The sequence below is a fragment of the Athene cunicularia genome (assembly GCF_003259725.1).
Source record: "Athene cunicularia isolate RWA chromosome 1 unlocalized genomic scaffold, athCun1 chr1_part1, whole genome shotgun sequence".
NCBI classification, from domain to species: domain Eukaryota; kingdom Metazoa; phylum Chordata; class Aves; order Strigiformes; family Strigidae; genus Athene; species Athene cunicularia.
In genome coordinates, this window is record NW_020799091.1 from 27549877 (window position 1) to 27562307 (window position 12431).

General features: G+C 44.1%; 1 protein-coding gene across 1 annotated transcript in view; it reads left to right on the top strand.

Annotated features, from left to right (window-relative positions):
- The first annotated feature begins 1438 nt into the window (after positions 1-1438).
- The window catches only part of DHRS12 (dehydrogenase/reductase 12), a 38430-nt gene continuing 27437 nt past the window's right edge, over positions 1439-12431 (top strand). The window contains 3 exon segments of the mRNA XM_026864591.1: positions 1439-1500; positions 1779-1912; positions 5604-5686. Coding sequence (XP_026720392.1) covers positions 1439-1500; positions 1779-1912; positions 5604-5686 — 279 coding nt within the window.

Below are 12431 nucleotides of genomic sequence, written 5' to 3' on the forward strand. Positions count from 1 at the left end.
CAAGGATAGATTGCATCTCATCCCAAGTATAAAGGTTTGGTCCCAAAAATTGATCTAATCTTTCTGCCACTCCGAGTGGGTCCTCAATTAAGTTTCCCATCTCGGTTCTTTTAAAATCTCGTAGGTCAGCCGAGCTTAGGGGTACAGAAATATATCCAATCACAGGTTGAGGTCCCCCCATGGGCATTTCCCTTAGAGGATACATCTGAGCTGCCCCTTTTTGACTTCTAGTCACGCGTCTAGGAGGAGGGGGAGACCCTTGTTCCGACTCTGGTGGGGGAGTGGGCGCTCTGGGGACCTCTGGAGGGGCTGTGGGAGCAGGAGGAGGAATGTAAGGAGGTGGGGTTAGAAGGGTTTCGTCTAACTCTTCCTTCTTTTTCTTTTGTTTAGTTTTTACTTCATTCAGTGGGTAAAGTCTAGCTCCCGGTCTTTCTAGCCACACTTCCGCATACTGACTCTCCTCCGGGTTAAGGGGTTTTTTATTATTAACCCAGAGGTTTAATTGCTGTCTTACTCAATCTTCTTCTGACCCATAGACTGGCCAAAAGACATTTTTAGAAATCTTCTTCCCTCCACATATCTTAGTACAATATTCTATAATTTTCTGCTTATCTTTCCCTAGTGTTTCAGGGAAATATCTCCAATTGTCTAAGATATATGCCAGAGGGGTATTCTTAGGTACAGTGGGTACCCTTCCCATGGGAGTCGAAGGCTTGCTGCCCTTCGCCCCCATCTTCTGGATTATCCACAAACATACACTCACTCGCTCCCCTTGTTCCTGGCCCAGTCCCTCGCGGGAGATGGGAAACACAGTACTTAAGAGTCCACACTCGCTTGGTTCAGTATATCGAATCTCTCACTCGTTATATTCCAGGAAACCCAATCCCGCCCGAACGGCAAACCCGCAAACAAATTAGCAATATACTTACGCGTCTTGCGTCTTCGTCTGGACTCCTGTGCACAGAATTTTATGGGATTTTACCGGTTTCTCCTTTGCTCATTATTCTAAAATTTAGGTTCGTTGGTAAGGTTGAGGTAGGCTGTCGGTCGCAGGGCCGCGGATTGCTGCGGGGCGCCTCCCCGGAGGACAGAAGCCCACCGTTCCTTATCCGAGTCACGGCACCAGGAATTGTTATAAATTGAGACCATAATGGATCATAATCCAATTAAAATTTTATTAATTATAGCAAGTAGAATATGAGCAAATACAGCACTGGACGGCAGGGGAGTCTGCGCTCCGTCAGCTGCCGTGCTGAGCAGTTCAAACAGTCCCTTTTTATACATCTTTACTTCCGTGTTCATGAAGTAGTGGAGGTACTCTGCGCATGCTTCAGTTGTTGTTAGGGGGTTGTTTTCTGCCTCTTGGTGGTCGTTGAGGCTGAAGTAAGAAGTCTTCCTCCTTTGTCCCATAGTTGACCCCTCACTCATATGTCCTTATATGGGGTTGTTTGTCCTGTTTCTGTCGGTTCCTGGACATCTGGCGGTTATCTTGCACAAGCGGTATCTGGTTTAGTTCGTGTAAGTGATTGCCGTTATCCTATCTTACACAAGCGGTGTCTGGTAGCTGTTTGCATAAGCGATTTCATATCTTTTGTTGCCTAACCTTTACATTGAGCTTAACATAAATCTTAATAAACAATACCCTAGTCCATAGTTTCTCACAGGGGGTGCATTTAGCGCATGCAGAGCTGTGAGGAGATAGTGCTTTTCAACCCTCCCCTGTGGTTTTTTGGAAGTACTTCCTTCTAGTTTTTCACAGGTGTCTATGTGTTATTCAGGAGCATCTATGAGACTTCTTCCAAGCACTTCTGTCCAGCTGATGTGGAGGTGAACGTGGCTGGAAGATCCTTTCTGGTCACTGGTGCAAACAGTGGCACTGGCAAGGCCACAGCCAAAGCGGTAGTGAGGAGAGGTGAGCTGTGCTGCAGTGAGGAGCCCTGAGGGGCTGTCACAGGGAAGATGGAAGGAAGCAGGTTTGGCCTTCCAGTGCAAACACGAAGACACAACTCCCTGTGGTGAGGGATCAGGTGTGTTATTTTACAGGGCTGTTAGTGTGGGTTAGGGGTTTAAGCCTGATACATGCTGTGAAAACTGGAATAATGAAATAAAATTAGTGGAGAGGATCTGCAAAGTGTTTCTCAAGTACATGTTTACTGAAACTGTATCTGTGTTAAAGTGGCATCCAAGGATGTTGGTGACGGATCAAGGTCTGTTTAAGGATGATTCAGTACAAGTAGCAGCATGGCTGATTTTGAACTGTTTTGCAAATGTGTCATATGATGAAAGAAAACAATTGCTTTTGCTAAGTTGAGATGGCAGAGTATAAAATAACCAGCATAGCTGTGCTTGATCTTAATGATAATAACCTGGAGTTTGTGCCCTTTAAGTGATTACATACAACCGTTTCTTCTGTTACTCTGCTTAAGTAAGGAGATGGTATGAACTGAAACTAGCTACTGCTGAAGGATAGACCTAATCTCTTTCAGAGCTGGCAAACAAAATAATTCCTGTTGTGTGTGAGTGATAGGAGTTTTGGCATGTAGAATAAAAGGGAGGAGCTTGAGACTCTTTGTTTTCTCTTTGTATGCGTAGATTTCATAACTATCTTACAAAGGAGAGTGGCAACTTGGTTAAATTACACTAATTCAAAATTATTGTCATCAAAGGCCTTCAGGTTAAAGATCCCTATCAGTGCCAGTATGTGATTGATTTCAGGTTCCCACTACTGCCATTATGTGTAATAGCCTTATGTAAGTATTGCTTTGTCTGGTGACTGATTTGCTCACAAATGGATATGCCTGCCAGGTTTTGCAAGCTGTCAAACTGACTGGATCTGCATAGGGTTTGACCACCTAGTATTTAGAGTCCAAAGAACAACCTTGGGGCCAGACTGCTTGTCTAATATCTTGTGTGGAGATTGCTGTCCATATGAAATTAAAATGTCTTAACAGTGTCTTCCTGAGCCTATCCTTGCACATGTTGCTCTGAAATAGGATGTCAGCTGTTGGGGCTCTGACTTCTAGTTGAATCTCATCAAGTACACCATGACAAGAAAATAAGGAATTAGGACTCAGCAAAAGAGTAACCAAGCTACATTGTCTTTACCTTTGTAAATAATTACTGTCTTGATGACTGTTTCTTTAGCCTGAGTTCAGCTTTTCTCTGGATTGGTGTCTTCTGGGTATTGCAGATTTGGGTTTTCCTGTGTGTCTTGTGAACTGCACATCCAGTCTGATGCAGCCTTTTCCCAACCACTTTGGCAATGCCCATGTGTTAAGTCTGGATAATTTCAATCTTCACCATAGAAAAGATATTTAAATCCCTTCCCTACCCCAATAGGTCACACCAAAACTTCCCTCTCCCTAACAGAAAGAAAAGTTCATATTCAAATCTCTTAAAATCTACCTCTGTTTTCATTGAATGTTTTCTGTTGTAGACTATGAGAATGTTCTGATCAGCTTGAAGTCCAGCTACTTCTTCCATGTGTTGTATCTGCATAGTTACTTGTGTTTTAGGAAGAACTCCTTAAACATCTGCAATTAACTGCCTTCAGATCTGTAATTAAAACCCTCCTTTGCAGGGAAGCCCACAATCACTGTGAGAATGGTCAAAGAATTGAGCATCTGATGCTGCTCCTTCTGATTGCCTTTTCTCTCACTCATGAAATCTGTTCTCCTTGGGGCTAAGACTGTTTTTCATTCTGATCTGCCTATATTCAGTGTCTGTGTGCATAGTCCCTTTCATGCATGGTATATATGTAACACAAACTGAAGATGAAACTGTATTAAACATCAGTGTCATTTGTATGGTTATCCCAGATTTGGGAGTTTCCCACTGCTGCCTGCAGTTGTGCACTTGGTAAAAGTAGCCCAACCAACTCTGGTAGTGCTGTGAAGGAATCGGACCCTGTTAGAAGATATCAGAAGAATCATGAGGCTTGTTGCCTGCATCAGCTATGTGACTACTTGCTGTAATGGTGCTCAGTGGAAAAACCTCTCTTGCAGACAGAAAGTTTCATTATCAGACCCCAAACTGGGCTGTGCAGTGTATGACTGCTCTATCCCAAGGGTAGACCTGGTATCTTGTATTTGGGTTCTGGGCACTGGAAGAGTGACGTAGCACCGTTGTTTCTATTACTGATCCTTTAGAATTACATTGCTTGAGCCTACTAGTAGTGGATGGCTAGCAACCCCTAAAACACCATTAACCATAGGCAGAAGTAAAAAGTGCAGGTACTCCCGTGACTGAGATTAACACATTACTTGTAATGATCAGAGAATACAAAGCATAAAAATAAATAAGAACTATGCCTACCTGTACTTCAGTCCTTTTAGAAGGCTTTTATGAGGTCATGATAAGTATCAAGGCCTTTGAGAGGAGCCTTGCCCTGCATATTCCTGTCATAGAAATGTTGGTTGGAAGGCATCTTTAGAGGTCGTCATGTCTAGCATCCCACTTGAAGCAAGACTTGCCAACAGTAGACCAAAGCAGCCATTGCTCTGTCTTGCTGGATCTTGAAACCCTCAAGAATGGATATTACACATCCTCTTGGGACAACCTGCTCTATTTAGAAGAAAACTAATGAAATCTCTTTGCTTAATGCCTGACCTGAGCCTCCTAAGCTGCAGTTTGTGGCTGTGGTCCTCGTCATATCTCCCACTGCTGAAAATAATTCTGATATCTGGTGGTTTTATTTCCTTTTCACAGAGCAATTCCAATCACTTTTGTTGTTCAAGCCCTTTCCTGAACTTTCTAAGGCATGTGTCAAAAGAAGCATTTATGATACAGATGCCTTAGCTTCAATTTTTAGTGTAGCTCTGACATTTTATCAACACTAAACATGATGTGCAGACTTGACAGGAAACGGTTTGAGGAGACAGTACCTAGAGTGCAGTGGCCTTTTGCATACATGCAGCCTTGCACAAAGACCTTGTTGCTGCATGATACTTTCTCCTTCCTGTCTGCTTTCATAGGGGCCAGAGCCAAGCAGAAATCTTCCAGCTCTCTTATATCCACTCTTTGTGTCCTAAACCTTTTGTATGAAGGACATTTACCTCTGTCTTTTGACACACCCTGTTGGGGTACTTGATGTGCCTGGTCTGCCAAATGGTACTGCTGGGTCCGTGCCATTTGTAGGGAATTTGTCCCTGAGAATGGCCCAAGGATGGTGGACCTGGGACTGCTATGGGGTGTTATGGCCCTAACCAGCTTTCTGCTGCCAGCACATCAGCAAGTGTCACAGGAGCCCTGAGAGCTTCATGGACCTGAGCTTCAGCAAAAGCCACCGCTCAGCTCTTGGCAGCAGAGAAGTGGACTGTTGGATCTGCTTAGCTCAGGAACATTCTGCCTGCTGGGAAGCTCCAATGCTATTTCCGTGACTGTCTGACCAGTATTGACACTTGCTACTAGCAGGCTATAGGTTTCCCACAAACTGGAATGCAATCACACAAGGGTTTTTGTTCCGTTTGGATTGTATCAAAACCTAACCCCAAACAAGAACTGCAAATTGCTTATCACTTCCTGGCCCTCTCTCTTTGCTGATGCCTCCCCATAACACATTTAGTAATTAATTATCAAATGTGTTTCTTGCCAAAATCCACTAGGTGGCACAGTTCATCTGGTTTGCCGAAATATGGAGCGGGCTGAGACCGCCGAAGGAGAAATAGTGACAGAAACAGGTAATCAGGTGAGTTGTTTTTCAGTCTTTTGTTTACTCTTAGAAAGATTGTTAATATTAAGGACCTCATAGGTCTTGACGTATTCTGTCATTTTGCTGTTGTGTTTTTAATAGTAGTTTCATATGGATATGGAAACATCAAGTAGTTCATCATCCGTATGCTTTTAAGTGATTTAATTTCACCTGGTGATGTTTTCTGTGATTAATAGCATCACTAGCAGCATGCTGTTTTGTTTAATGTTTGTTGTCAATATGTTTTGTGATGTCCTACTTGCTATTCCTAACTATGTGGCCAAGGCTTTTAAAAGTTAATGCATTGCAACACTCTTGCAACAACATTTATGAGTTTACAGCATTGGATCTGAAGGTTTTATGTGTCTGAATAACATGCTCTTGATTTGCTAAGGTTGGCTGCTCTGTGAAGTCCTGTGTGTGGTCCTAATTCCATGCTCTACATACTTCTCCATCTCCTTTTCTTATAACATCTCTTCCTTACTTCCTCCTTTCTCTTACATATTCTTGCTCCTGCATATATCACTCTATACCCCTGTAGCTGTCAGTGTTGCTTTTGCCAATTATTCAGGTGGGTGTGCTTATGGAGAAGCGCAGTCATTCTCTTTCTATCTTGCTGTAGTGGTTTTGTCTGGGATAGAGTTAATTTCTTCACAGCACCTCCCTATGGTGCTGTGTTTTGGGTTTGTGACCAAAGCAGTGTTGACAACCCATGTTTTACTTACTGCTGAGCAGTACTTGCACAGCATCAAGGCCTCTTCTGGTTCTTATGCAGCCCCACCAGTGAGCAGGCTGGGGGTGCACAAGAAGTTGGGAGGGGACACACTAGGACAGCTGACACCAACTGACCAAAGGGATATCCCAGACCATATGATGTCATGCTCAGCAATAAAAGCTGGGGGAAGAAGGAGAGACATTTGCAGTTACAGTGTTTGTCTTTCCAAATCACACTGTCGCATGTGATGAAGCTCTGCTCTCCTGGAGATTGCTGAACACCTGCCTGACAATGGGAAGTAGTGAAGGAATTCCCTATTTTGCTTTGTTTCCACACACAGCTCTGCTTCACTTATTAAACTGTCTTTATCTTAACCCACAAGTTTTGCCTGGCTTATCCTTCCAGTTCTTTCCCCCATCCCACTGGGATGGGAGTGAGCAAGTAGTTGTATAGGGCTTAACTGCCAACTGGGGGTTAACCCACAACACTTGGATGGAGAACTAACTTAATTTCAAATAGTGACTTGGCTCTTGAACACGGTATTTGAATTCCAGTAATAGTTTTTAATGTTGAACAGAAATTCTGAAAACATTTTATGGTTAGGGATACCATATTGGCTAAATTTCTGCTCTTTGATTTTAGCTCCCTAGTGAGACACAACCAGCATTACACTTCAGTTCTTTAATGGAGGTGAATTAGATCACTCCTTATGTAGAAATAAATAATTTCCATCTGTCTATAACTGTGTAATCCCATGGCTATAGTAAGACTGGTGCTTATCCATGTTACCTCCTTTCCTAACTCTAGTCAGACAGCCTGGGAAGAGGGGTGAGTTTGATGACCTCTGAAGGTTCCTTCATGTTCTGTTTTCTGTCATTTGGTGAAACAAAAGTTGAGGCAAATAATGTTCTTCCTCTGAAAGCAGCACAATTACTGTGTTCCCACTTTTTGGTAGGCTGCAAACATGTAGTTTCTGTAGTCATGAAAGAGTATGAGGGCACTGCAGAACTTGTTCATGACCCTGGGGACAGGGCACTTGTATAGAAAGCAGCATTCAGTGAAGTGTTAGATGAGCTGTACAAGAGGCCCTGTGGGACATGTGACTGCACTGAGAAGAGTCATTTTAATAAGGAGTCCACAAGAAAATCCTTCTTTACAAGTACTCATTCAGAAGCCATCCAGGAAGATAATAAAATCCTTTATCTGCAACTTGACAAGCTGTATACAGACTTAACTTGCTCTTCTTGATCAGCTGGATGGATATCCTGTTGTAGTATATGCCAGAGATTTTTTCCATCTTCCACAGCAACACGTGTCAGAGTTCAGTGCCGAAATGGAGTTGTTATTCGTCAGGGACCTCCACCTAGACCTGGGAACTAGGAAATTCTCCTAATCTGTTAAAGTAGATCTAGTCACAGAGATTAGGTTCCACTTTGAAAATGGCTTTGCTACCATCAAGGACTTTTATAGAGAACAGACTTGTGGTCCTTTTTCTGAGCCAGTGTGGCAGTCTTCAGCAGATAAGTGTTGATTTAGGTCTTTTTCAGTCTCTGGAATCACTTGTAATATTGAACATCTGCCCAAAAAACTTCAGCTCTTCTGTACCAGTAGATAATGGTAGTAGTTTTAAAAGTAGAAAGTTTTTAGAGAGGTATCCAGTTAGAAACAGTAGAGCAGTATCAAGTTTTTGGTCAGAAATGAACATTACAATGAGAAAATTCTGACCTAACTCAACTAAGGAGCTGAAATCAAATGGCTAGAGAGAAAAAATGATGTGGTTTTTTTATCTTGAGGGAAGCAGAACTGTAGGCAGGGAATAATGCCTTATAATTTTCTCAGCTTCTTCACTTATCTCATTTGCTTGTATAATGAGTATTTAAAGAAACAGCTTGGAAAGAGAGGAGGCCCTCTAATGATTATTTGTTGTTTTGCATGAGAACACATCCTTTGCATAATTATTTTAAAACTGCCTTTTCCTGGGATCTGTCATAAGACTACTTGTGGTGTGCCTTTGAGACTAAGTGCTATCTGGAAGAAGAGCAGGAGCTGACATGCCTTTTGTATGCTGATAAATGCCACTGTGCTTTTACTTGGTAGAGCACAAATCTGCAAAAAGCAAAAGAATTGCCTGTAACAAACAGTAAAAGGTTTTTGATGTTTTGAAGAGGAAATATTTCTGGCTTTAGTGGTTTAGAAAATTACAACTTTTCTCTACGTCGAGCTTTTAGGTTTTTCGGTTTTGTTGGGGTTTTTTTGTGGTGTGGTTTTTGTTGTTTTTTGGTTGTTTTTTTTTTTTTTTTTTTTAATTCTATTACATTCACATTCCTGGCTGTAGCATTTCAAAACATCTCAAGACTATTGTGTCATGGGGTAGCTAACAAGGACTTAGCAGTTAACATGAAAGGGGGTGCAGAAGGCACCTGACACTCTGAAGCAGCTGGAGTGGGCACAGTGATGCACTTGAAAGTGTGCTCTGCTGCCCTGGTTGGAGCGGCTACGCCTGGCACATGGGAGGCTGGCCTGGGCAGAGCTCCAGAGGAATGATGTGGCAGATGTCAGGCTGCAGGGAGTGACTGGTACTTTTCTCTGAACCTAGGACAGAGCGTGATGGTGGCTTCATCTTTTGGGTCCTGCTGTGGTCAAGGTGCTGGGCTGCCAGGTGAAGTGACTGCAGGAGATGAGCAGGCTGCATGGCTGTAAGAACAGAAACAGGAGATTGACAGGGTCTTTGTGAGAGTAGAAGAGCACAAACCCCACATTGCGTGGAAGGAGGGACAGCTGGAAGCTATGCTCAAATAGAATAGACTCCAAAGATGGGGAGGAATGGAAGCTTGTGACTGCTGGCAACAGAAGGCAAGCTTGTTCTCTGCCTGCAGATGTGCATTTATAGGATAAGTATAGTGCCATGGTAACAGATGAGGAAGAACAAGCTCTGTCAGGGGAGGTGTTGGAGACAGATGAGCCTGAACTGTTGTCGGCATTGGGAGGAAGTGGTGGGTGATACTGGCTGGAGGCTCCAGCCTGTGGGGGATGGAGGCATCCATCTGCAGTCTTGGCTTGATGTCTTGAGAGGTTTGTCACTTGCTGGGGACTCAGACCTAGGGTATTGTGGAGAGTCTGCTGAGGCTCATCTGGACCTTGGACTTGAATCTCTTGTTGCCCAACCACATGGGGCACCCATGACATTGTGAGGGCTGACCTTGAGTTCATCAACAGTGCTTATAGAGGGTGAAGGGCAGGGGAGCATGAGTAGTGCTCTCCTAAATCCTGCTAGTGAAAGGGAAGGGCTTGGGTGGAAGCATATGCACCTTGCAGGTCAACACCTGAATGTGCAGCTTGTGTCACTTTGACCTTTGTCACTTGTCTTTAGCCTTTATGATTTTGACCTTCTCTGAGAAATGATTGCTCAGCGTTGCTGAGCAGGATTGACAGAATGGAGCAAAATATCTTTGCCAACAGGTTTGCTAAGCGAGTGAGGAGGGCTTTAAACTGGTTTCAAAACCAACTGGACCAAACCCAGAAGAGTAGTGGAGTCATGGGGACAGCGAGTATGTGTCTAGGGGACAGCCTCCAACAGACTGGAGGGGGGTCTCACAGTTCTTATGTGAAAGCAACATGACTGGAAGCCCATCTCGGATGCCTGTACAAAAATACACATGGCATAGGAAACACAGGAATCCATGCATGGTTGCAGAGCTGTGATCTTACTGGAATTAGAGACATATGGTTGGCATGACTGGGGTGCTGGAATGGATGTATATAGGCCCTTTTAGAAATGCAGGCTGGGAAGATGAGAAGTTGTGCTCTATGCAAAGGAGTGGCTTGAATGCATGGAGCTTTGCTCTGAAATGGGCAATAGCCTGTTGAGAGTTTACAGGTAACGCGCAGAGCTCAGATCAGTATTGATGACATCATGGTGAGTGTCTGCTACATGCTGCCTGATGAAGTAGAGGAAGTAGGTGGAGCCTTTTTCAGAGGGCTAGGGAAGCCCCATGATCACAGGTCCTGGTACTCATGGAGCACTTAAACCACCCTGATACCTGCTGGCAACACAGCAGGGCATAGTTTGGAGGATTTCTGGAAAGCATCGATGACAATTTTTTTTAATGCAAGTGTTGGACAAGCCAGCTAAGGATGATCTCTGCTGGACTTGCTATAAATAGCAGTCTTGAACAGCTGCATTGGAAGTGGCCAGGAGGTTGTGGAATTTAAGATCAAGACAGATAAGAAGGATGGGTATTGGAGTATTAGGAAAGCAGATTTTGTCTTTGTTATGGACCTGATTGGCAGGATCTCATGGGAGACGTCCATGCAGAGCAAAAGGCCTTGGAAAAGCTGGTTGATCTTCAAGAGAAACTTCTTGAAGGAGATGCTTCCTGTTAACTGAAGATGGCAAACCACTCATCTTCAGAAAAAGAAAAAAAGGCAGACAAGATTTTGGGGGACTACAGGCCAGTCAGCCTCACCTTGCTCTACAGGAAAACTATGGAGCAAGTCCTCATAGAAGCCATGAAAGACAGGAAGGTGATTGAGAAAAAAACACTGTAGATTTGTCAAGAGCAAACCTTGCCTGTCTGTCCCAATCCAGTGTTGGGGGAAGTTTCAGTATGATCCCAAGAGCGAGATTAAGATACAAACAAGGTCAAATGCCATATACCCAAACCAGGTTTTTATTATTAAAAAAGTGAAGAGGGGTAGCAATAGAACAGAATGGAAGGAAAAGACAGAAATAAAGCAAGGATGTGGGATAGAGCTGCAAGAATAGTCACCACCATGGATCCAGCAGCGTCCCATTGGTCCTCAGTCTTCAGTTCTTCTCTGGTGGGTGCACACGGATCTGGCTTTGATGGTAGATGCACACTGAGCAAAATTTTCTACAGCCTTTTAAAATTCATTGTATCCACTGATTAGCATATCTGCTTACCTTTCGTTTGTTGGGGTTTTTTTTAGTCCTGGTATCACAGGTTTTGTTGCATCTGGCTTCAGGGCAGGAAAGTTTGCCTCTTGTCAGTTCATTAGCAATGCATGCATGTGGTCTGGCCTACACAATAGAGCCACAAATGGCTACAGGATGGGGCCAGCTCAGTCCATGTCTGCCCCTTTGAAGCTTGTCTAAAGAGTCCGGACAATGCAACCGCAAAGAAGGGAGGGTGCATCCTTCAGTACACTCCTGCTTCTCTGGGAGACACTCCCCAGACCAATTCACAGGCCGCAGCAGCTGTCCCGATCACTGCCTTTGGTGAGATGACTCTGCCTGTGGACAAGAGGAGAGCAGTGCTTTACACTTTCCTTAACTTTGCCAAAGCTTTCTTTGTACATGGTCTACCATAGTATCCTTGTAGCCAGTTTGGAGAGATGTGGTTTGAACTGGTGGATGACAAGCTGGGTGGAAAACTGGAACGTTTGGCTCAGAAAGCAGCAATCAACAGTACAAAGCTGATCTGTTAACAATTTTTTAGTGGCATTCCCTATGAGCCAATACAAGGGCAAAATCTATTTAATGTCTCTTTTAGCAACTTGGACAGTGAAGTGCAACCTTTGGCAGATTGCAGATGATCTCAAATGGTGTGAGGGAGAGCTGGAGATCAGAGCTGCTATTCAGAGGGATTTAACACATGAGGAAGTGGGCTGACATGAACCCTACGAAGTTCACCAAGAGAAGATGCACAGTCCTGCCTTGGATGGAGTAACCTCATGGAGCAGTACAGGCTGGGACTAGCTGTCTGGAAAGCAGCTTTGCAGAAAAGGACCTGGGGATGACAAGTTGTTCCTGAGTAAGCAGTGTGCCCTGGGGAAGGAAGGCCAAGCACACCCCAGGTGTAGCCAGCAGGCTGAGGGAAGTGCATCTTTGTGAGACCACAGCAGGAGTTGGTGTTAGTTTGGGGTTCCCCAGGACAAAGTCATCGATGTCCTGGAGTGAGTCTAGTGGAGGGCTGCCAAGGTGATTAGGAAGATGTGACATGTGATGTGCAAGGAGAGGCTGAGAGGGCTGGTTTTGCTCAGTGTTAAAAAGGCTGAGCGGGGTCT